Consider the following 26,601-nt stretch of genomic DNA (forward strand, 5'->3'; position numbering starts at 1 on the left):
TATCTATGCAATATTGCTCTTTACAGCATCAGACTTTACTTCCATCACCAGTCACATCCACAACCAGGTGTTGTTTTGTCTTTGGCTCCATCTCTTCATTCTTTCTGGAGTTAGTTCTCCACTGATCTCCAGTATCATAATGGGCACCTACCGACCTGGGGAGTTCATCTTTCAGTGTCCTATCTTTCTGCCTTTTCATACTGTTCATGGGGTTCTCGAGGCAAGAATACTGAAGTGGTTTGCCATTCCCTTCTCCAGTGGACCACGTTTTGTCAGAACTCTCCACCATGACCTGTTCATCTTGAGTGGTCCTACATGGCATGGCTCATAGTTTCACTGAGTTAGACAAGGCTGTGGTCCATGTCCTCCAACTCTAACCATCCTTTATCAGTAATCTTTGCTTCTCTTTCCTCATATCTTTCTAATTCTTCCTCAGTATATTGTGGTTTTTCCTGTTTCATAGGACCTGTCCAGACCAAAGGCATCTGTAGTGAAGGGGTTTCATAAAGTGCCACCTTTCTGGTTGACAGTCAGCCAGCTGATTACCCTTGGCTACTTTACTCCAGTCCCTGCTGTGCCCTTTGCAAGGTGTAACAGCTACTTCTTTAGGACAATATATAGCAGTTAAAAGACTTTCAATCTCTATGAAATGCTTAATAGATTCTCCCGTTGCCATTGTAAACTGTCATGGCCATGCAGTATCACAAGGAAGATCAGGGGTGTCTTCTTTAAGCTCTGGGGATCAAATCTATCCCAGTTTTTCAGGATACAGTTCAAAGGAGTGAAGCTAGAATTGTTAGCTCCCATCTTGTCTGCTTTAAATCCACCAAGGCTGTCCAAATGACTGAAAATCTCAGTAACACTCCAAACAAAAACCAGATCAAGGTCAAGGGAAGTTGTGATGCTCACTGTCCTTGCAGGAGTCCACGTGGCATGAAGCAGCACTGTGGGAAGAGTCCATTAGTAGCCACCATATCCTGAGTCCACTGGATGGCTTCCTGGCTGCAACTAGAGGTGCTGAGATGTGAACTCAACCAGCCAGGTCCTAACACTCAAACCCAAACCTTTATGGTACTATCTGTAAGATGGAGTGGGCATCAGGAGGTGCTGAGATGCACTCACAATACAATGATATTCTACAGAGAGGGATGATGTTTAAAAGTTTCTAGCAATTATTTTGGACTCTAGTTTTAAAAACAGACATTAAGCATAAAATAGAATGAAACTCAAATTTGGCACTTGCAGCAAGCCTAAAATCTGAACTACAATCCAAACCTTTTATCATTAGCCTTCTTTCAACAATTACATTAAGTAAAAAAAAATTAAGTTGCCTGAATTCTCAATCAATGATTCTGCACAAAATGCCCATTTCTAAACTGTTCCATGATTCACATTTTTCCTGCTGTTGACATTAGAATACCTCCCACTCTTTCAAAAAAAAAAAAAAAGACTCTTCCAAATGAATCACACAACAACAAGATACAAAAGCAAAAGATAGAAAACAAAAATTGTATTTAGATTTAAAGCAAATTTCTTAAGTTCAGAAGACCCTCTTTCCCTCAGAATATCACCTCAATACTTCACACACATAGAAAAAAAATTGTTTCTAATTTGATTACTAGGGGTCATCTCTTCAGAGACTGCATAAAACAAAATTGTTTTCTGACTAACCTTTGAAATTATCAAATAACTGAAAAGTGATCAATATAAACAAACAAGAATTTGAACTCACCACATTAAACATTCATAGTTTAAGTCAACACTAGGTGAGGGCAAAAGTAAACAAAGTCCAGAAACTTGCCCCCTAATGCAGGTGGGAATCTCTTGGCTGGTGGAATAATGCAAACAGACTTATTACTCCATCAGATCAGATCAGATCAGTTGCTCAGTCGTGTCTGACTCTTTGTGACCCCATGAATCACAGCACGCCAGGCCTCCCTGTCCATCACCAACTCCTGGAGTTCACTCAAACTCATGTCCATCGAGTCGGTGATGCCATCCAGCCATCTCATCCTCTGTCGTCCCCTTCTCCTCCTGCCCCCAATCCCTCCCAGCATCAGAGTCTTTTCCAATGAGTCAACTCTTCGCATGAGGTGGCCAAAGTACTGGAGTTTCAGCTTTAGCATCATTCCTTCCAAAGAAATCCCAGGGCTGATCTCCTTTAGAATGGACTGGTTGGATCTCCTTGCAGTCCAAGGGACTCAACACCACTCCATATCAAAGCGATAATGATGATATCTATAAGAACATGAAACCCAGGTCCTTAGCCCGCATTCCTGGCACACAAAAGTATTCAACATTAGCTTGTACTAAATGCTCGTTCCATCCAATACAAGGTCACTTAACATCTCTGCACCTCCATCACTTCATCTTCAAAAGAGAGATAATAGTAGTTCCAACACCATAGGACAGAAAACATAGTAAAACACTTAGAACAGCAATGGTAGGTACCAACATTATTCTGCTCGCCTTCAAAAAGAAAGCTCAGAGGCTTAAAGGGCTGGGATCTGAACCTAGTTGTTGCAAAGTAGCTGGCACCTCATTTCCTCCAACTCAGACCTGGAGCTGATGCTTAGGGAGATTTGCCTGGCTGCCAGCTCTCTTCCCACTGGAAAAGGGACAGGGGCACAAGGAACGTAAGGTTTCTCCTCTTCTTGGCAACTCAACCTGTTCCAGGAACTTGTGGCGTCAGCATCCTCAGTCCCATCACCCAAACCTCACATCCGACCAAAAAAGCATTCCCCCTTGCATTTCAGTTTCCCTCAGGGGGTTTGGTGAGGGGTGGGAGGGCATGTTTCATAACTACCTAACATCAAATAACAACAAAGGCAACTGCTCCCACTTCTGCAGCATTCACTTCCCAGGGCTCGGACGGACTCTCTCACACGCGGACAACTTCTCCCAACCTGTGAGACGCTTTTGTTACTATTCCCACCATAGCAATGAGAAGCTTAGCTCAAGGAAATGAGCTGCCGATGTTCGTAGCTTATTAAGGGTGAGGACAGGCCCTAAAAGCAGGTGTGATTTAAAGTCAGCACTCTCAACTGCCTCACCAAACTAAACGTGGAGAGAAAAAAAGAGGAACTGGCACTTTTAAAAACAATACTTGTTTTGGAAAATCCAATCATAATTTATTTTCCAATTAAGCTATTGCTTAATAAATGACAATATTACATGAAGAACTGGCCAGTGCTTCATACAGCAAGGAAGTGTACTTCAGTCAGTCCAGACAACTTCATGACTCAGGAGCACAGCTTACCTGTGATATAGGGATGACTCCAGTTTCTACTGCCACAGTATTTATACTTTGTGATTTGTACAAACAAAACCATCTCTCATGCCTCCAACAACATCTACTACAACCCTGTGTAACTTACAATTAGACCTCTGTAAATATTTAATCTCATGACCACAAAGAAATGAGTCAACTCTCTAAGAATGACTGGTCATCAGTCCCCAAACTGCAACCTCCAGCCCACTGATCAACAGTCCCACTGTGTCCAAACCCCAGATGAGTAATTCCTCCAACATAGGGTCAATTTCGATAACTTAACAGAATTGAGAGCCTAAAAACAAACCCTAACATTTATGGTTAATTAATTTCTGCCAAGTGGGCTGAGTTAATTCACTGAAGGAAAAAGATATTTTCTTTTTTTCAGCTTTATTGTGATAAAATTGACAAAACTGTAAAGATACTTAAAGTGCACATTATGATATACATTGAAAGGATTCCACCCATCTAGTTAATTACCACATCCATCACCTCACATATTTATATTTTTGTGTGTGAGAACATTTCAGTTCTCCTCTCTTAGCAAATTTCAATTACATATAGTGTTATATAAGAGTGTTATCAACTACAGTTACCATGTTATATATTAATATTAGATCCTCAGTTCTTATGCATCTTATAGCTGAAAGTTTGTACCCTTTAACCAACATTTGCTTTTTCCCCCACATCCTAGCAACTACTTTTCTATTGTTTTTGTGAGTATGACATTTTATTTAGATTCCAAGTATAAGTGATACCATGCAATATTTGCCTTTCTGCTTCTGACTTACTTAACATAATGCCTCAAGGTCTATGTGTGTTGTTGTATATCTTATTTTCTCTTCATCTGTTGATGGACACTTAGGTTGGGAAAAAACAATATTTTCAATAATTGGTGCTAGAACTGGATATCCAAATGCAAAAGAATAAAGTTGGACCTCTTCGTTATACCATACACAAAAAAATGAACTCGAAAAATGGACCAAAGGCTATGAGCTAAAACTATGAAACTCTTAGAAGAAAACACAGGACTAAATCTTCATAACCTTGGGTTGGGCAAAGCTTTTCTAGAGGAAAGACGAGAACATAAGTAAGAAAAGAAAAAAAGATACATTAGAGTACATCAAAATCAAAAACTTTTAAGCTGCAAGTGATACCATTGAGAAACTGAAAAGACAACTCACAGAATAAGAGGGAACACATGCAAATCACATGTCTTATCCAGCTGGTATCTAGAATATAAAAAGAACTCTTAAAATTAAATTAAATTAAAAAAAAAAAAAACAATTTAGAAATGAGCGAAGAATCCAGTCTGATCACTGGGTTGGGAAGATCCCCTGGCAAAGTGAATGGCATCCCACTGCACTATTCTTGTCTGGAAAATTCCATGGACAGAGGAGCCTGGGGGGCTATAGTCCATGGGGCTGCAAAGAATCGGACATGACTGAGCAACTGAGCACCATAAAGGATCTGAATCGACATTTCTCCAAATAATATGAATCGACAATAAGCACCTGAAAAGATGCTCAACATCATCAGTTATTAGGGAAATCAAAACCGAATAAGCTGTCACTTCACACACTAGAATGGATATAATCCAAATTTTTTTTAAAAAGAGGAAAAACTGTTGGTGAGGATATGGATAAATTAGAACCCACATACATTGCTGGTGGGAAGACCTCTTTGGAAAACTATTTATTTGAAACAGCCATAAAGTGGAAACAACCTAAACAGCTATCAACTGAAAAAATGGGTGAGTAAAATGTGGTATGCTGCACAAAAGGAATGAAGTATTGACACATGGTACTACTCAAATGAATCTTGAAAACAAGTGAAAGAAACCCATCATAAAAGTCATGTACAAGTGTACAGTTCCATTCACATACAATATCCAGGATAGGCAAATCGATCGAATCAGCCAGTGAATTAGTGGTTGTCGGAGCTCTGAAGAGGTCTGAGCAGAAACTGGGAACAACTGCTAATGATCACAGAGGTGATAAAAATGTCCTAATATTAGACTCTAGTGATGGCTGTAAAACTCTGAATATACTAAAAAAAACATTGAATTTTTAACATTTTAAATGGATGAGCTATATGGTATGTGAACTACATCTCAAAACTATTTTAATTTTTATAAGGAATTTCTTTAAATAAAAAATAATCTAAGATAGTCATTTTTAGACAAATAAGAAAGCAGTTGAGCTTCCCTGGTGGCTCAGTGGTAAAGAATCCGCCTGCCAATGCAGGAGATGTGGGTTCAGTCGCTGAGTTGGGGAGATCTCCTGGAGGAGGAAATGGCAACCCACTCCAGTATTCTTGCCTGAGAAATCCCATGGACAGAAGAGCCCTGGCAGGCTACAGTCCATGGGGTCACAAAGATTCGGACACGACTGAGAGACTGAAAAACAACAATAAAAAAAGTATCCCCCCCAAAAATGAAAAAAGGGAAATCTCAAATAATTTTAAAAGGTTGGATATTTCTGCTCAACAGAAGTAAATGCTTGGGCACTGCTCCAACTCCACTTTAAGAATAAAAATAAAACTATGAGGTTTTTTGAACACCTGTTAATTTAAACAGGAATAAAGCGTCCCCAAGGGCAAATTCCCAGCATATGTGGAGCTGAAATTGTTCCCTGTGATTCTTAAATTATCGGTCAGCTGTCAAATGCTCTGTAAAGTTTACATTAAGTGTTTCATGGATCTTTCAACACTGAGTTTTCTTGAGACTGCACAATTTGGAAACGGCTGATTCTTAGTACTGGAGCTCCCATTCCTCTAACAATTTTCTTGTACCCAAAACAACCCTTTCAATACTTCCTAGTAACCCACAGCCCGCTGCAGCACTCTGACAAAGACCGATTTGACAGCTTAACTATAATCTCTGCACCCACTTTTATGAGTGGCACCCTTTTTTTTTCCCTAGTTCTATTCACCTCAGTACGTTAGTCAAGAAAAGCCTCATTTACATATGCAAACTGTGAGTGGGGGCAGATAAAAATAAATTACATCCTTTACCAACTGTTGTGGAACCAAACTGATAATCTCAGTTTCCTGTCTCCTTGGACTCAGGCTGCCAATCACCAGAATTGGCTCTTAACTACTCAACTGTACTGCCTCTGGACTACCCACACAAAAAAGCAACTAAATGCATGCTGGGAAAATGTCTAAATGAACCCTCTCACCATAAAGCATGCTTTTCCTTCTGCTATCAAATACACTTTATCTAACTAGCTTAAACACTCAACCTTAATATGAAACTTCTGAGCAATATTCAAAGTAAACTATGCCCAAAATACAACCTGCCATCTGCATGTCAAGTTTTGAACACATATTATGGGAGTCAAGGTGGTGCGATGGTCGAATTATCTACGTTGCTGTGCCCTTTTCCATCTCTATATTCACTAGGAAGTAGGATCCAGTCCATGTTGCAGTTTTAAACTATATGAAAAAATGACCAAGGCCAAAGCACTGAGTGGTTCTTATCTGGGCAGCACCATCCCACCCTTCTGTGGCCTGGTGGGTTGTTGTTAATAAAGGTGGTGGCAGTGTTTTTACAAAGACTGTTGAGTGCTACTGACATCTGACTGGCTTAGCTTAGACACTACATGTTACCAAGCATACTATTAATAAATACCAGCTCAGGACTCCCTCAAGAGAAAGAACTGCCTCACCCAAAATACAAACAGCACTGCCCCAGGGACCCACTAGTTAAGATCATTCCTCCCAAATGCCACAGCTCAATTAGTTACAGCTTTTTCTTCAACCCTTCCAATAATAGCCTTATAGAATTGGTAACTGTTTTTGATGAGGAGCTCCCTATTTTGCTTATAGTAACACAAGCATTTATATTACTCACAGTCTTAGAAAGATTGGGAAGGGGGAATGGCAGGACAGTGCTGGGAGGAGGAGAAGCGGGGCATCTAAAATCTGGGAATATGGCTGGTCTCACAATGAAGGGCAGATGGGAGAAATGACAGCCCCTTCCAGCGCTCTGCAGCCTGCTTCCTTTCTGCCATGCCACAGCAGGAAAGTGAAGTCAGAGCCTTTGCTCTGCCAGACCTCTGGCTTCCAAGAAAATACAATCCCATGACAACCCACATCCCTCTCCTCCCTGCTCACTGCCCCCCAATCCCATCATAAGGAAATAATTTACTGCTTCACGCTTTTTAAAGCCTGCAGCCAGAAGCCACTGCTGGGTATAACAATTTGCATAGAGAGCCTTGTTGGTTAACCAGCTCAGTCTAAATAGCCTAATACCCCTTACTCAGCAACCTGCAACTTTCACAAACTATATGGTTTAGTAAGAAGTAAGAAGATACATTCTTAAAACTGCTTTCTGGCAAAACTAATACAATTATGTAAAGTTTAAAAATAAAATAAAATTAGAAAAAAAATAAATAAATAAACAAAGTTTTAAAAAATCTATATCCATGAACTCTTCATTGAAAAGTGAAAGTCGCTCAGTCGTGTTCGACTCTTTGTGACCCCATGGACCATACAGTCGATGGAATTCTCCAGGTCAGAATACTGGAGTGGGTAGCCTTTCCCTTCTCCAGAGGATCTTCCCAACCAAGGGACCAAACCCAGGTCTCCCGCATTGCATGTGGATTCTTTACCAGCTGAGCCACAAGGGAAGCCCTCTTCATTGAACTGCTCTGCAAAGACAGCAGAAAAAGCCCAATACCCACCCATCCTCTCTCTCATCAGTTACCCAGTGTCCACTGTATACAAGGCACTGGGGCTGAGCAAAGGCCACAGCGGCAGGCGCTGCTGCACGCCGGAGAGCTGTGTGCAGCTGGAAGAGGATCTGAGCTCTGGGGCCTGTCTCTCCTTTGATCCCTTAAGGATTTATCTAGCTCCAGAAGGTGACTGTATAACTGACCAGATTCTCATAGTTCGAAAGTTGTCTGAGAATGGTAACCCCTGCCAAAGAAGGGATGGGCATTACTCCAATCAGAATCTCACCGTCAGCAGTGAGACTTTCTCTGGCTTGCTGCCAACCAAAAACTCCCCAGGATGGTTCTAATCTCAAACTGCCTGCCCATTCCTCTTAAAAATGATTTGGGTATGCCAGAAGTTCCAATAATTTGGCTTCTGACTGAAACTTCTCATACCCAGAGGTACAATTCCCCTTTGTCAGCATGTCCCAATTTTCAGTTTAACGTCTGGGTGGACAGTGAGGATTTTCATAACCAGGAGCAGCTGCATATACCCAACTGCGGTCCTCCGCACCCCAGGAGCCAGAGCCCATCGCAACCTTCAATGCTGCCTCTTCTATTCTGCAAAACTATGGCAACTCTCTCCATGATCTGGGCCAGCAGGTCATTTCAGCCTGGGGAGGCTGGCAGGAAGAGGAATTCAACCAGAGCTCCCTAAAATGAAGCAGAGCTGTTTCCGAAGAGAGGAAGTTCCCGTCTCTAGAGTTGTCCGCTTACGATAGCACAAGAAATCTGAGCACAATTGGGTAGGAGGAGCAGCAGACGCTTCCAGCCACTTCCAGCACCAGTTTTCTGGGAGTTGGTCCAAAGAGAGACAGGGGGCCCAGCTCCTCCCTCAGGCTGCTAACAGGCATGTGAACTGGTCGGCCTTCCTGCAAGACGTCTGCCACGTCCAGGGCTTCTGAGCTATGCATTTTATACTTGGTTCTGCTATACTTGCCCTGAAAATATAGATTTGTTCCACCAGGATTAATATGGAAGGAGTTCAGAGCATCTCCCCGCAGAAAGTAGTTTGGCATACTGATCATTCTGAGCTAAGATTCACGAGAAACAGCAGGTGCAAGGAGAGCACTCTGACCTTCGTGTTTCTTCCTGAAAGAAGGAGATGTACTTCCTATATGAGAAGCACCCTCCCTGCACCAGGAGGAAGACATTCTTATCAAGGACAAGAAGTTGAGACGGAGAGAATTCTCTACAAAGAGACCTTGTTAAAATAATTTTTATCTTCCTTTTACCTCCCCACACAGTTGAGTCATTTTTCCACAACTGCCTCTCCTGGTTCCATCTAATATAAAAGTAGGTCTCACTATTTCTGAGATCTTCATTTCCTTATGAAGGCTCCCAAGTGAAAGTCGCTCAGTCATGACCCACTCTTTGTGACCCCATGGACTATACAGTCCATGGAATTCTCCAGGCCAGAATACTGGAGTGGGTAGCCTTTCCCTTCTCCAGGGGATCTTCCCAACCCAGGGATCGAACCCAGGTCTCTCGCATTGCAGGCGGATTCTTTACCAGCTGAACCGCAAGAGAAGCCCAAGAATACCAGAGTGGGTAGTCTAATCCCCCCTCTATCGGATCTTCCCGACCCAGGAATTGAACCGGGGTCTCGGGCATTGCAGGCGGATTCTTTACCAACTGAGCTGTCAGGGAAGCCCTATGAGGGCTCCTAAGTCACATAAAATTTGTATATAAAATAAATGTGTACGCCTTTCACCTAATAATCTGTCCTTGTTAATTTAATTTTCAGATCCAGCCAAGAGACTGGATCTGGGTCAAGGAAAACTTTTTCTTTTTCTTTTCCTGCCATGTTAAGGAACAACGTGAGCATAACAGGATGTGCATTTTGTTGTGAGCAACATACACCAAAGGCAGAACTCCGTGTCCAGCTGAACTGCGCTGCACAGAAACCATAGCTGCACACTCCTCAGCTCCACGTGTGTGATGAGTCACGCCAAAGCACAGCTGGTGTTACAATTTCCGATCCAACTTCAGATAACCCTCCGTCCACCACTTCACAACAACTCACAAGCTGCGACTTTTCCAACACCCGCTTCCACAAGCAACTTTCGGGTCGTTTTCAAGATCAAGTGCCAAATTTTCATAGTATTTCTATATCTCTTAAACAGTTAACATTTGTAAAACTGTAATATCATTTTTACTAGGTTCCTTTAAATCTTAATGTGTCACTGACAAAACATTCGCTGCTGTGCTCCAACCCATCTTCCCCACAAGACCTGTGGTTTTTACTATTCCGTTTTGCAGAGTGTGATTTTTAGGAATGCATATTCATGTTGTATTATGGAAGGACTATTTCCATGGCTCTAACCTAAAGTAAGAGGTATGGGGCTAAAAACGAAAAAGATTTTTTTTTTAATATACTAAACATTTACTAAAGGATAATTAGTGAAATAAATGTCAACATGATCAATTAAATGTGATGTAAAATTTTCTCATTATTACCATATGTGGAAATGTCCATAATGTTTGAAAACAGGATATAAAACAGTACACAAAGCATAGTCTGGTCTAATTTATTTTGTCTGTTTTATTTATTTAGTTAGCTTTTAGCCATGCAGCTTGTGGTATCTTTTTAGTTCCCCAACCAGGGGTGGAACCCAGACCCTCCACAGTGAGAGGCAGAGCCCTAACCACTGGACAGCCAGGGAACTCCCAGTCTAATTTACTATTTTTTTTTTTAATACTAGAATGAAATAAAACAAAAAACTATCAGGGTTTGTTCTCTGTGGGATTATAAATGATACTCATTTTCTTCTTTGTACTTTTCCATATTTCCCAAATTTTCTATGATAACTATATATTATTTTTATAAAGCAGAAAATACTGTTAATTCATCATTTGCTAAAAAAAATTGAATTAGTGGCTAGCAAATTGACCCACTCTTATCCTTTAAAATATTACATATTATAATCTTTGCAAAACTTTAAGGAAAAGGCAATAAAGGGGTCCAGTGGTTAGGACTCCACACTTTCACCATAGTGGGGCACAGGTTTGATCTCACGGCTAGGGATCTCACATGCCTGTAAGGTACAGCCTAAAAAACTTTAAAAAATAATAAAATAACATAAGGCTATAAAGAAAATAGAATACTGAAAAAAATTTAATGTCCACCCTACCTCCCCCTAAAAAGGTAACGAAGAACAAAGAAGCGGAAATGGAAATGACCACCAATATACAGCCTGAAGTTCAAGCATGAATAATTACATAAATGTAAATGATCTAAACACTCAATTAAAAGGTAGAGATGGTCAGAATGGATCAAAAAACAAGTCCCAACTACATTTGTTTATAAGAGACAGATTTTAAAATATAGAACACAAATGAGTTAAAAGGGTAGCTTGGGGCTTCCCTAGAGGCTCAGTGCTAAAGAATCTACCTGCCAGTGCAGGAGACATGGGTTCCATCCCGGGTTTGGGATTATCCCACATGCTGCGGAAGCAACTAAGCCCAGGAGCCGCAACTGCTGAGCCTGTGCTCTAGAGCCTGGGAGCTGGAGCGACCGAGGTCCGCGTGCCTACAGCCCATGCTCCACAACAAGAGCAGCCAGTGCAGAGAGAAGCCTGCAACTAGAGAGAAGCCCCTGCTCGGCACAACTACAGAAAAGCCCACGCAGCAGCAAAGATCCAGCACGACCAAAAAAAAAACAGTGTGATATAAAAAGGGAGCGGGGGTAGTATGGTCATCAAAGACTTGAAGATAAAGAGTATTACCAGAGATACAAAGAATCATTTTACAAAAGGATCAATTCATTAAGGAGACATATCAATCCCAAATGTGTATATATACCTAAAAGAGTTTCAAAATATATTAAACAAAACCTGACATAACTAACGGGAGAAACAGACAAAAATACAATCATATTTGAAAAACGTAACATCCTTCTCCCAGTAACTGACAGAATTAGACCCCTCTATCAGTAAGATAAAGATGATGAGCACAATACTAGCAACCAACCTGAACACTATATCCAATAACTGTAGAAAATAAGTTCTTTTCAAAAGCACATGGAACATTCACCAAGATGTATCACACTGTGGGAAATTAAAAAGAAAAATACATCCAGAGTATGTTCACTCATCACAAGAGTAAAAAAGTGAAAGTCGCTCGTGTCCAACTCTTTGCAACCCCATGGACTATACAGTCCATGGAATTCTCCAGGTCAGAATACTGGAGTGGATAGCCTGTCCCTTCTCCAGGGGATCTTCCCAACCCAGGGATCGAACCCAGGTCTCCCGTATTGCAGGTGGATTCTTTACCAGATGAGCCACAAGGGAAGCCCAAGAATACTAGAGTGGGTATAGCCTATCCCTTCTCCAGGGGATCTTCCCAACCTAGGGATCAAACCAGGGTCTCCTGCATTGCAGGTGGATTCTTTACCAACTGAACTATCAGGGAAGCCCTCTACAGGAGTAAACTAGAAATCAATAGCAAAAATACTTCTGGAAAATTCTCAAATATTTGTAAAATAACAACACACTTCCAAATAACTCACAGATCAAAGTAGAAATCACAGGGGAAATTAGAAAATATTTTGAATTGAATGATATCAAAATGTGTGGGACATAAAATGACTTTAAATACTCATTTTAGAGGAAAAAAAGATTTAAAATAAGGATCTAAGTATCTTAAAATAGTCAATAAATAGCCTAAAATAAATAATAAAAGATTAAGCTCAAAGTAAGTAAAAAGAGGGAAATGAGCAGAAATCAACGAAACAGAAAACAAACAACAATTTAAAAAGTTTCTTTTACAACATTGATCAAATTGATAAACTCTTGGAGTCATTAAAAAGAAAAAAGAACACAAATTACTAATATCAGGAATGTTATTTGGAATATGTTACCTTGATACAAACCACTAACAGAGTCCTACCAAAGACTTGCATTTAGAAAATCCATTACATTAACCTCAATGGGGTTGAAAAATCAGCAAGGGATGGCATGACTGGGACTACACTTTGGTAGGAGGATTAACAAGCTGACTATATGGGAAAATTAGCAGGCAACAGACTAGGGGAGGAAAACCAGTTTACATGACACATGTTTCATCTTCCTGCCTCTAAATGAACCCCCTTAACACTCTGGCGGTTGTCATTTGGTCAAGCCATGAGGCAATTAGTGCAGCACACACGAGGGTAGAGTTATTACACTAGCTCTTCCTAGCTTACGCTCCACGTGGTTAGTGATCTCCTTCAGTCTCCATTCCCTCCTTCTCCTATGGGTCTTCCAGTATTGAAGAATCTGGAACATGAAACATTTCTCAGACTCCCTTGCTGCTTGGGACCTGACAATTGGCAACACTCACAATATTTAGAAGATGAAAACATGGCGGGGGCCACCCCCTGCTGCAAGGCCTGCTGCCAGGCAAGATATAGGACAGGACAGGCGGTTGCAATGGACAGACACGTGACTCTGCCGTGAAGCCACCATCTGTGTGGGTGTCGAGAGGCAGTCGTGGTGATGGCAGCAGCCTGGGCTTCCAGGCTTCTGGATTACTGCTGCAGTTGTGTGCTCTTAAAGCCCAGAGTTCAAAGGGTGGCCCCCTGACTCTTGTTCCTCTAGTTCTTTTATTTCTTAAACGGCTAATTACCTACATTAAATCCTCTTCTGCTTAAATTACTCAGAGTGGTCTCAGTTTTCTGCACTGAACCCTGACACACCTGCATCCCCAGTTTACAGATGACAGAGTTTAACACTGACTTGTTTTCATCCCTTTCTACAATCATAGAAGGGATGCAAAACACACAAATCTCCCCCATTTGTGAACAAAGAAACCAAGGCTCAGAAAACTTAAAAACTGGCAACAGTAGTGAGCCCCCCAACACTGGAGAGGTTCAAACACACCAGATGTAACTTGGCAGAGGCATTTTTAAAAGATCTCTAAGCTTCAGATCGGGAATTAAAAGGGATGCCTTTCAAAGTCTCTTCTAAAAATTTCCAATTTCTCAGTCTACCCCATCAATGGCCATACAAACAGCCTAACCTGGATCTCTCCAGAACCAGACATGCCTCCCTAGAATTTTCCAAAGAAGAATAAAATCCGTGTAGATTAGATTCAACACACAAACAAGAAAAAAAAAAAAAAAAAAAAAGAGGGGCAAGGGAAAGAGTAGAGGGAGAAGGAAGAAGAGAAAAATCAAAGGGATGGGAGTCCCCTCTACATTAAATTTTGGCAGGTTACTGGAAAACTTACAGTAAATAAGCTTCAGCATCCTGCAATTTGGAAAGAGGAAGTACCCAAGCCTCTTCAGGGCTGGTCTTTCCAATCTCAGGCTATACTGGGGTTTTCCCAGGTCAGAAGATGATTTTGAGAAGCTGAGAAATGCTAACGATCCTCTTCTAGGAAAAGTCTTTAGAATACACACAGACATATGTGTGTGACCACAGGGCTATATGGAACCCCCAGAGCCCATTCTCAGGGGCCCAGCTCTCCACATGCTCCCCTGGGTAGGCTCATCTCCCTCAACAGACCCCCTGCTTGCTGCTTTTCCTTTCCCAAGCATAAAAGAAAAAAGGTGAGGTACGCAAACCTCTATCAGGTATGCAGAAGGAATCTTATACTCAAGTTCATCCAGCATCAATTCACCAGTTGCTCCTAAGCATGAATGGCAGTCTGATGATTTACATTATGCTAGGTACACAATGAACATTTATCAATTGACATAGAGCTTTAGGGGTATGCGGTCGTACAGAGTCGGACACGACTGACGCGACTTAGCAGCAGCAGCAGCAGCCTTTATTTAACTTATATGCAGAGAACATCATGAGAAACACTGGGCTGGAAGAAGCACAAGCTGGAATCAAGATTGCCAGGAGAAATATCAATAACCTCAGATATGCAGATGACACCACCCTAATGGCAGAAAGTGAAGAGGAACTAAAAAGCCTCTTGATGAGAGTGAAAGAGGAGAGTGAAAAAGTTGGCTTAAAGCTCAACATTCAGAAAACTAAGATCAAGGCATCTGGTCCCATCACTTCAAGGGAAATAGACGGGGAAACAGTGGAAACAGTGTCAGACTTTATTTTGGGGGGCTCCAAAATCACTGCAGATGGTGACTGCAGCCATGAAATTAAAAGACGCTTACTCCTTGGAAGAAAGGTTATGACCAACCTAGATAGCATATTCAAAAGCAGAGACATTACTTTGCCAACAAAGGTCCGTCTAGTCAAGGCTATGGTTTTTCCAGTGGTCATGTTTGGATGTGAGAGTTGGACTGTGAAGAAAGCTGAGCACCGAAGAATTGATGCTTTTGAACTGTGGTGTTGGAAAAGACTCTTGAGAGTCCCTTGGACTGCAAGGAGATCCAACCAGTCCATTCTGAAGGAGATCAGTCCTGAGTGTTCTTTGGAGGGAATGATGCTGAAGCTGAAACTCCAGTACTTTGGCCACCTCGTGCAAAGAGTTGACTCATTGGAAAAGACTCTGATGCTGGGAGGGATTGGGGGCAGGAGGAGAAGGGGACGACAGAGGAGGAGATGGCTGGATGGCATCACTGACTTGATGGACGTGAGTCTGAGTGAACTCCGGGAGTTGGTGATGGACAGGGAGGCCTGGCGTGCTGCGATTTATGGGGTCGCGAAGAGTCAGACACGACTGAGCGACTGAACTGAACTGAACTGACTGAGCCTTTATTTAAAAGAAAAAACAGCAAATGAAATAAGTCAACAATGTCCTAGGATTCTGAGGAATAATGCTATGAAAGCTGAAGAAAATTCATAATAACAGAGTATCTTATTATAGAGAACAGTTTCATTACTATGGTTACAAAATACTGCCATTATTTCTGAGAATGCCACTGGAGGAGTTCAATGAGCAGGGAGACAGGAACAAAAGAATGAACTCTTCCCCAGTTTTGGTAAGCCACACACACTAAGGATCAGAACATTAGGCGACTCAGCCCTCGGTTAAATTACTGAGATACAAAGCACTGGAAAATAAATCTCATAAAGACCTCATGGGCTTTGTTTCAAAGAGCAGTTGGCCAGTTTATAAAAAATGATACTTAAACAAACATTAGCCTGATTTTCCATCTTTCCTAGTTATCTTTGCATAACTAAGATTTAAGGGGTTGTGTGTATGCATTTTTCCCACTTTTGTTTTGACTAGACAGTTTTCACAAGGGGGAAAATGCTGTCTAATCATTATACACTGTAACCTTACTTCAAACCCACAAATTGTTTCAAAGTTTACTCTGTGATAAAAACCTACCCTAAGTTTTTCCATAACAGCTGCTTTCCTTAAACATCAGCTCAACTTTAATTTCACAAGGCAAACTACACAAGAAAAGCCAAAAGTAAAGTCTTGTTTCCTTCAAAATTCAAACAGATGTTTTGTGTAATCAAAACAATCCACTATTTGAAACTCCTGTACACACACTGTACTGACTTCCAGGTTATGTGCTAAAATCTTTAAAACACTAACTAGAAAATAAGAGGATGTCCCCACTGGAAATGTTTTAACATTCATTTTAATGAGGGTTGCAAAGGTTCACTTTGGACTACCAGAAAAACCCGATCGTTAAGGACAATCAAGGTGTTTTAGATGAGTACTTGATTCACATTGCTCTCAGCGCCCAATCTCAGCCATAAATCCAACTAACAACAGCAATATGCAATGAAAATTCACTTACAATGCTGCTTGACTTAGGACAAGGAAAGAACACAAGATCTTTATCTATAATTACCATTATAATTAAAGACACAGAAAGCAGCTTAGTCAAAGGATAAAATGGAATTGTGTCCAATGGCTAGCTCTGCTGACGTACCACATTGTACAAGGACTTCCTTTTTAATGTCAAATTATCATAGATGAACAGGCCACATATCACTCGTCCTGCTCTCAAATACAAGTAGACGATGCCTTCCTTACTGCTCTGTCCTTTCTAAGGTTTCTACATGTTGATTTACATGGGAAACTGAAACACTTCTGAGTCTCACATTTAACACACTTGCAGATACTAAATATCTTTGGGAAATCTACAGGTGATATTGACAGAGAAAACAGAGGTGGGAAGCGAGCACTGGGCAAGATGTTTTTCCCGTTTACCTCATTACCAGAGAGATGATTTGGGGGCTGCCTTCTACTCCCAACAGATCGGCCCAATCCCAGCAAACTAAGCCCACTCAGACTTGCCTCAGCCCTAAGCCATTTGTCAGCTCGCCAGGTCAGCGCTAAAGCTGCCCAAGAAAACAAATCTGAATGAGCAACTTTCATGTTGACTTTCCACCTACAACGGTGATCTTCACTCTCTTTACTGTTTAAGGTCAGTGACAGACTTCTTTCCAACAACCTGAACTTGGCTAACTACACAGAGACATCTCCAAACCACTCTTTCTGTATTAGTAACAGTTTCAGTTCAGTTCAGTTCAGTTGCTCAGTCGTGTCTGACTCTTCGCGACCCCATAAATCGCAGCACGCCAGGCCTCCCTGTCCATCACCACCTCCCAGAGTTCACTCAGACTCACGTCCATCGAGTTGGCGATGCCATCCAGCCATCTCCTCCTCTGTCGTCCCCTTCTCCTCCTGCCCCTAATCCCTCCCAGCATCAGAGTCTTTTCCAATGAGTCAACTTTTTGCATGAGGTGGCCAAAGTACTGGAGCTTCAGCTTTAGCATCATTCCCTCCAAAGAACACCCAGGACTGATCTCCTTCAGAATGGACTTGTTGGATCTCCTTGCAGTCCAAGGGACTCTCAAGAGTCTTCTCCAACACCACAATTCAAGAGCATCAATTCTTCGGTGCTCAGCTTTCTTCACAGTCCAACTCTCACATCCATACATGACCACTGGAAAAACCATAGCCTTGACTAGACGGACCTTTGTTGGCAAAGTAATGTCTCTGCTTTTGAATATGCTATCTAGGTTGGTCATAACCTTTCTTCCAAGGAGTAAGCGTCTTTTAATTTCATGGCTGCAGTCACCATCTGCAGTGATTTTGGAGCCCCCCAAAATAAAGTCTGACACTGTTTCCACTGTTTCCCCATCTATTTCCCATGAAGTGATGGGACCAGATGCCATGATCTTCGTTTTCTGAATGTTGAGCTTTAAGTCAACTTTTCCACTCTCCACTTTCACTTTCATCAAGAGGCTTTTTAGTTCCTCTTCTAACTTCAGTCAAATCACCACCTTTGTCAGTAAGGTAGAGCAATAATATAGCCATTTTACTGCATCTGGACTGCATTTTATAAAATGAATAGAAAAAACTGCCAACACTAGTGATAAGCACAGGACTCAAACTTAATGCAACTAAAACAGAGTCCTTCAAACAGCAAGAAAACGGATCCAAACACCATCTAGACAGATGGTATCTGCATAAGTAGCTGTAAAGAAAAAGACCAAAGTTAAAGATGATATTAAAAATGGCTGAACCAGGGGGCTTTCCTGGCAGTCCAGTGGTTAAGACTTCACCTTCCAATGCAGGAAGGTGCAATGGACGGTTCGAAGGGTGCCGGTTCGATCACTAACCAGGGAGCTAACATCCCACATGCCTTGCTGTGGCCAAAAAAACCAAAACATACACAACAGAAGCAATATGACAACAAATTCAATGAAGACTATTTAAAAAAAAAGAGGAAGAAAATGGTTGCACCATGTTGTCAGTGGTATCTAAAAAGGGTGAAATTGGGATTTTCTTCATTATTTTTAGTCCTTTGGGAATTGAAACAGCCATCCATACACACTCCTATTAATACATAAGCCTATTAGCTGACTTTCACATATTTACATTTACTTAATACCTCTGGAAAAATGTCCATAGTTGAAGGTAGAGGCCTACTACACTATTCCTGGGTATAAGCATAAAAAGCGTGGCTGCAAATGAGTGGCTGGTGCATTTAAAAAACTGCCTTGGTCACCCTGTAATTCAGCAAAGAGTTGAATCAAACATAGTACCTACAACATAATCCCAACTCTACAAAGTAAAATTATATGTTAAATCTGAGTCAAAATATCAAATACAGTTCTGTCTGGGTGAGGATATGTATTTCATAAATACCCCCTCACTGTTCAAAAGAGCATCAGTCGTGAAAAGCATCAACTTTTGCACTTGGATCCCTTCCAAGTGTGGAAGCAACACGTGATATAAAGTGGACCTAACGTTTCCAATCACTATAAACAAAGAGCTATAGAGAAAAAGAGTTGTGTAACCAAAAACACACAACAGGGGGTTCAGCTAGTCTACAGAACGTGCTCTGTCTAGGAGGAAAGAGGAAATGCACCCACACAGTAACCAGGGAACAACTCCAGGGTGTCAGACGACCATGTTCTAGGTGGTATAGACAGGTTTGGGGTGCAAGTTCTGAGGGAACTCGAAAAGTAAGGGAAAGGTCATTTCTGAGGAAAAGGCTTCTTGAGCTTGGCCTTCAATGCAGAGATTTGAGTTTTACAGAGAAAAAGGAGAGACACCTCAGGGAAATCAGTATCTTTATCTGGTACCTAATTTACTCTTCAAAGAAGTCTTCATGGATTGATTGTGTGTGTGCTTATCTGTTTTAAGCTACAATCTAGAGGTGAAAAGATGCCCTGATGAGGAGGATCAACCAATTCCAGTTAACACTTAACAGAGGCCACCCTCTAAGAACCTCCTGTGGGGACTTCAGTTATCTCTAACTCCCATGACCCCAGGTTTTGTTAACCAGCGGAATGATGAGAATTGGTGAAAACTGCAAGAACTCTCGATACACAGCTGCTGCTGCTGCTAAGTCACTTCAGACGTGTCCGACTCTGTGCAACCCCATAGATGGCAGCCCTCCAGGCTCCCCTGTCCCTGGGATTCTCCAGGCAAGAATACTGGAGTGGGTTGCCATTTCCTTCTCCAATGCATGAAAGTGAAAAGTGAAAGTGAAGTCACTCAGTTATGTCTGACTCTTCATGACCCCATGGACTGCAGCCTACCAGGCTCCTCCATCCATGGGATTTTCCAGGCAAGAGTACTGGAGTGGGGTGCACAGCAACTCTGCCCAAATTCCTGCATGAAGAACTTGAGCAAACTTTAACAGGGCTTCTAGCAGCCTAAGGCTGCATTGCCTGGGATAACCCAGCTGCCTTCTGAGTCCTTGTGCAGAAAGGTTCAGGGCTGGGAAAAGATATTTATATAGTTAAGATAAGCCCTGACCTCCTTTTCTTAAGAGCATTATACAATCAAGAGTCCTTCCTCTGCTCCTGTGGACAGCAACAGGCAAACACATCTCCTAACAAGTGTGGAATGTCTTTCTCAAGGACTTAAACTCCTTTCCTTTAAAATGAAGTCCTCTGGAAAGATAGGGCCTATCTCCCAGTCTCGGTGGAAGAACAGAATCTAACTTGCTAGCTAGGAGACCCTGCTGGCCTCATCCCCCAACCCATACGAACAAACACGTCTCACTTCCCTAACTCTGCTTGGGCCCCCACTCGCTCCTCCCTTTAAAACTCCCAGGTACCTGTAAATCAGAACGCAGCTCAGCTCTTTCCGTCAATGAGTGATTACAGAATAAAATCTGTTTTCATTGCTTTAACTAACGTCCAGCTTTATCTATCTTTGACAATGGGGAGTCTCTGGGTGACTTTTGACAATTAACATAACAGACATTAGAAACAGACTTTTGTTGGGGAAAATCTCAGGAATCAAGTATATGATCTGGTTGGAAATACCTTGGCATTCCTGCCCTTATATGAACTGGTTATAAAGACAAAGTGAGTCTTCTGCCTGAGAGGGGCACCGTGGGTTTGATCTATCCAAGAGGTCCCATGCTTCAGCAGTCCTGGGCAAGTTCTTCCTTCTAGAAGGTTATCTGCCTCAGGTGAACACGCAAGCTGCATGTTGGTTCACCAAGAAGGACAAAGAGCTGCAACTTCGAGAAGCCACAGGTCAGGCTGTGTACCTGTTCTGTGCCTGCCTGCGGATAACTGTCTGCACCAGTGGCAGAATGTGGTCTGAGACTCACTGTCTATAACCTGGACGGCTGTGAGGAAGAAGCTGAACCTCGCCAGACTCCTGACAACTGCCAATAACTACCAAGACGGCTGCATGACGATGTATTTAACACGGCCTTAGGGTCACTATGAATGTGAAAGTCGCTCAGTCGTGTCCAACTCTTTGAGACCCCATGGACTCTTTAAGTCCATGGAATTCTCCAGGCCAGAATGCTGGAATGGGTAGCCTTTCCCTTCTCCAGGGGATCTTCCCAACCCAGGGATCGAACCCAGGTGTCCCACACTGCAGACAGATTAAAGAAACCAGCTGAACCACATGGAAGCCTAAGAATACTGGAGTGGGTAGCCTATCCCTTCTCCAGCAGATCTTCCCAACCCAGGAATTGAACTGGGGTCTCCCACATTGCAAGTGGATTCTTTATCAACTGAGCTATCAGGGAAGCATTATAGGTCTTTACCAACTGAGCTATTAGGGCCATTATGAGCAACAACAATCAGCAGCAGTTTCTGATTTATTCATATTGTATTTAGAATAATAAGGAATAGCAGTCTCCCAGTTAAAAGATCCGACTCAAGTCAGGTGGAGCAGTGTTGAAGGCCTGGCTCCACCACCATGTAAACATCAGTCAAGCTAATTTATCTCTTGCACTTCAGTGGCCTCATCTGCAAAAGGAAGCCAAAATGAACGTTCCTCGACTGCACAGAGTTCCTGTGAAGTGTGAGTGATACAATGTAGGTAAAAACAGCACACTTGTGGACGTGAAATAAGCTTCAGCTATTGTTAGTATTATCATTAATGCTTATACCTGCCTGGATCCAGTAAAACCTGCCCAGTCTTACTCTCAAATTGCCTTGATAGTGATAGATTTTCCAATTATATATTTCACCTCTGAAAGGGCATCCTGTCATTTTTCAGTAGTGAGCCTACCTCACACTTCCAGCCCCAACTAGCCCTTAAGTTCCAGGAGAGCAAGGATGCGCTTTGTTCACTGCCCAGAGGCCTTAGCACAGTGCTGGGTACCCAGAGGCCTTAGCATAGTGCTGGGTACCCAGAAGGTATAGAGTGACCATCCTCCTGTGATTTCTGCTTCCATTAGCATCCACCAGGGTTTCCCTGGTGGCTCAGATGGTAAAGAATCTACCTACAAGGCAGGAGACATGGGTTTGATCCCTGGGTCAAGAAAGTCCCCTGGAAAAGAGAATGGCTACCCACTCCAGTATTCTTGCCTAGAGAATTCCATGGAGGAGGAGCCTGGCAGGCTACCGTCCATGGAGTCACAGAGTCAGACACGACTGAGCAACTAACACACTAGAAGCCAAAAGCCCAAGCAAAATCTAAGTGTATCAGAGTCAAAGCAAAAATAAAATGACCTGGAGACTGTCCAGGTACAACTGGGTAACAGCCACCAAGATGTGGGAGGTCCCTCACTCTGTACCAAATCCTGTTCTAGAGACATTATTGCATGTAATCCTCCCAATAACCCTGGGAGATATTATCATACCCATTCAACAGCTGAGGAAAACTGAGGGTAAATAATACTCACAGTCACACCAGCCCTCAGTGTCCAAATTTCCCAATTCCAACCCAGACCTGAGTCCAAAGCCCAGCCTATTTTCTGGGTTACACATTGTTTCAGTTAAGGTCCCCGAATTTCTATCTCCAACCTCAAACTTCTCCCAACTTAAAAATCCAACTGATAACTGGCCATCTCTATTTAACTTCTAACAGGCATTTCAAATGTAGCAAAGCCAGAAGAAAACGATGGGTTTTTCTTGCCAAAGATCCTTCTTCCTCACCTCAGCGAGGCACTACCATCTATTCAGTTGCCCGGGTCACAAACAGAATCTCTTATTTCCACATTCCACTTCTAACCCGTGCAAAAGTCCAGCTCTACCTCTAAAATATGTCCAGAAGCCAACACCATCCCACCGTCAGCACTGCTACGCCCTAAATTAAGGTAGTACACTCTCTTCTTGGCCTACAGCAACAGCAGATTGCCAGGATTCAAGCTCTACCAGGAAGGATTCTGGTTCACTGCTGAAGCCTAGAACACTGCTCACATCCAGGAGGAGGCGGTTTAAAAGCATTCACTGAATGAACGGTTTTGACTGCTCTCACCTCCACACTAGTCCCTGACACACTCAAATCTTTATGGCGCCCAAAATGATCTGCTAAGTGTAAATCAAGCCACAGTTCTCACCTGCTCAAAATCCCCGAACAACGTTTCCCTGTAAGAGAAATAAAACCCAAATCCATCGGTGACTGACCCCACCTGGCCCTACCTGCCTCTTTACCTCATCTATGACACTCCAGCCTCCTGGACTCTTCCAACACCTCACTGTTCCTCAAACACCCTGGAAGGCTCGCTACCCAGACCCTCACATGGGTGCCTTTCCATCAGTCTCAATTCCAAGGGCATCTTCTCACAGATTTCCCCAACAACCCTACAGAGGCCGCTTTGCCCACCAGGACCTGTTACAGTATCAGTATTGTTTACTGATTACAGTATATTATTGTTTCATTGCTCCAACGTTTATATAACGCCACCCCATCCCTGCCCCAGCGGGACCAACCACCGAGGGCAGAGATGATGTCTGTCTGGCTCACTGCCCTATCTCCAGCTCTTAGCACGTGGTAGGTGCTGTGATATTGTGATATAATCAGGAATATTTATTTGGTCTTCTACTTGGGTATGGGAGGCCCAGAAGACTTAATGCTGACAGCTAAAATGTGTGGGATGCCAGACAGGGAAGAGTGTGGTGTTGTGGGATTAGGCCCCTAGCCTGGGGGATATCTGACATCCAGGTAATGTCAGAATTAAACTGTATTGTTGTACATCCAGTTAATATCTGGGGAGTTGGGGAACTAATTGGTGTGGAGTGGGGGGTGTGGGGTCCATAAACTGATGTCAGAAGTGATGTAAGTAAAAACAATGCACATGTGCTCAAAAAAGTTTTAAGGATTTCTAGACTTAGATACTTTCTGATGGTGCTGTGTGTGTGTGTGTTTTTTAATGTAAACTTAACAGTTTCATTCATATGAAATCATAGCGTCATCACCCGCCTCCCAGCGTTGAGACCCACCACAGTGAAGCCTCAAGCAGTCCCAAGAAAGCAGAAGTTAACTTCCCTGTGATGAACAGCCAGTATTTGGTTCTTTCCAAAGTCCTGAGAGGGGGATTTTAGAAACAAGTCATAAAACCCTGCCAAAATATCGACCATACCAATAATTGTTTTACAAGACCCACTTGAGTACTGGCAATAATTTTCTGAGCTCTAAATTACCCACTGGGAGCCACAGAAAGCCTCAAGGGGCTTTCAAGTGACTGGGGATGGGTGCCTCGAAATATTGTAACCTAATTACTATATAATGAGGGGTCACCTCAAAATGGAACTCCCTCAAAATAACCACAGTGAACGATCTGCAAAGCCTTCTTGAGATCTGGAATATCTGAAAGCCGCCTTCTGAGGTCCACTTTGGTCTCCAGTGCCCTCTCTTGTCACTTTGCCTGACTGAGGGCAAGTCATTCCACCTCAAGTTAAAAACCTCGATTTCCTCATTTCTGAAAAGACCAGCTTGAATGCATGCCAAGGACAGTATCAGACCTCAAAAACCCAAGCGATAACTTCACAGGGCCACTGGAAAGAGGTCGGATTATCTACCAATCTAATCGGTGGCTATACAGAAACCCACAGCTTAACCCCTGCATCCCGTACGGGCTGGCCTGATCATCGCAAGGCTGAATGTACCAGCAAGCAGCGACAGCCGGGCTAGACTCACTGGGAAAAACGAACCATTAAAACTCTGTAAAGAAATGCTGATAATCAACATGTCTGAGAAGGTGGGAGCGCAACGTCTGGCAGACTTTACCTACTTCTTCCTTTCTAACTCTGCAAGAAGGAATGAAAGCAGCGTTAAAGGTTAACACCTACTACCAATTCTGCCCTGACGCACTGCCAACTGGTAGAAGACGCCTATCCCAAGCGGGCACAGGCGTTTTAAGATCTCGGGAGCTTAATAGGCGAGAGTTACAAACAGGCTCGGGCAAGTTCACAGCTGAAAGGGGGATGAGAAGGCTCGAGGTTCCTAGCCAGGGGGCGCGTTCGTGTCCAGCCAGGGTTGGGTCGGGAAATTTAACAAGCAGGGCTGACTCTTCCCTGCGCCCAGACCTGAGCCCTGCGGTTTGGAAAGCAGGCTTCTCTGTTCTCAAATGAACAGAGCCAGAGCTCTGGAGCCTTGGGAGATGTCAAGCGCAATCCGCCTGAGCCAAACGAGCCGAGTTTCGTTCAGGGCATGGTAGAGGAGTGGTTGCCCAAACCCATGTCTTCTGGATTCACGGGGCTGGCAGAGCCCGGTGGCCTACGGAGCTCGGCTCCACACACTCGTGCCCTGGAGAGTAGGCGACACGCTCCAGAAACAGTCGGCACCTTCCGCCCGAACCCTGCCTGCCCCGCCCTAAGCCAAGTTCCTACCTAACGCCCAACAAGAAGACCTCGGGGTCACCTCTCGGGCTGCCCCCCGTGTGCCTCTGGTCCGCCCGCCGAAGCAAAGGGTTTCCCCGACGGCTGAACGTCGCGCTCCGGCCCGGGGCACTCACCCAGGCGGCGCGGGGTCACCCGCCCCACTTTCGGCGGCGGAAGCGGGGCGCACACCCAGGGAAGCCCGCGGTGCCTCGGGCTCCTGGCCAGGTCTCCACCGATCCGTCTCCCTCTTCTCACCTGGCCCGCACAGCACCGCGCTGACATAGCGGCGGCCGACCACCACCACCCGAGCGCTCGCCGGCTTGCAGCTTCGCTCCGGCGCTCCTGGCTAGCTCCGGCCTCAAGCGTCGGTCTGCAGACCGCTCACACCTCCACGCCGCGCAGCCCCAGCTGAGCTTGGGGGACCTAGGCCTGGGTGAAAACAACCTCCGCCAAACCCCGCCCCTCCGCTGCAGGCCCCGCCCCGCAGCCCCAGGCCCCGCCCCGTCAGGCCGCCACCGCCCTCAGCCCCTCCCTGTCCCCGCCCCTTCCCAGGGCACCGCCTCCGAACCCCGTCTCCCCGGCTCGCACTTCCGCTGGCGTCAAGCAGCAGGCAGTGGTCATCACTTCCCGGTGCTGCGCTGGACTGCGAAGTCCGACCGCCAACAGGCTGGCCTGGCACTCTCGGTCCCCGGCCCTGAAGGGAGCAGCGCCCCCAATCCGCGGCTCCGGTGGAAGAGCTGGTTGCTGACTCCAATAAAGCTAGGAGCCTTTTGTGAGCGATTCCGAGTGCCCTGCACTGAACCGGCGCGATAGGGATGGCCGGGTGCTAGTCTGTGCTCGGCCTCGCGCGGAACTGGTGTATGCAGGGGATCCCTGTTTCAGAAGTCCCTTTATCTTCTTCATCTCCCAATAAAATTTCTCAAACTTTGGTAAGATCCCCTCTGCCCAAGCTACGAATCCCTGGTCACTTAGCTGTCTTGGCACGTTACCATGGCACCTTAAGGGATCCAGGGAGAACCCTTTCTGTGCTTCCCTGTTTTCCAGTCTCTCCTCCACCACCCATAGGAGAGCGCATCCTCGCCCAGGGACTTAGTTTGCATCCCTCCTTCCTCTCTGGCTTCCCAGGTGGTTCAGAGGTAATGAATCACCTGCCAATGTAGGAGACACAGGGAGCGCCGGTTCAGTCCCTGGGTGGAGGAAGACCCCCTGGAGGAGGAAATGG

General features: G+C 43.9%; 1 protein-coding gene across 2 annotated transcripts in view; it reads right to left on the minus strand.

The window, feature by feature from the left end:
• Positions 1–25,862, minus strand: part of SERINC5 (serine incorporator 5) — a 108,750-nt gene extending 82,888 nt beyond the window's left edge. The window contains exon 1 of one of the 2 annotated variants that reach the window (XM_027552960.1): positions 25,635–25,862. In XM_027552960.1, the coding sequence (XP_027408761.1) occupies positions 25,635–25,661 (27 nt within the window). In that variant the 5' untranslated portion in view covers positions 25,662–25,862. Of the gene's footprint in view, positions 1–25,513; positions 25,589–25,634 lie in introns of those variants that run through there. The other variant, XM_027552961.1, reaches the window with a different exon arrangement.
• Positions 25,863–26,601: the final 739 nt, after the last annotated feature.

The sequence above is a fragment of the Bos indicus x Bos taurus genome, chromosome 10, assembly GCF_003369695.1.
Source record: "Bos indicus x Bos taurus breed Angus x Brahman F1 hybrid chromosome 10, Bos_hybrid_MaternalHap_v2.0, whole genome shotgun sequence".
Classification (NCBI taxonomy): Eukaryota; Metazoa; Chordata; class Mammalia; order Artiodactyla; family Bovidae; genus Bos; species Bos indicus x Bos taurus.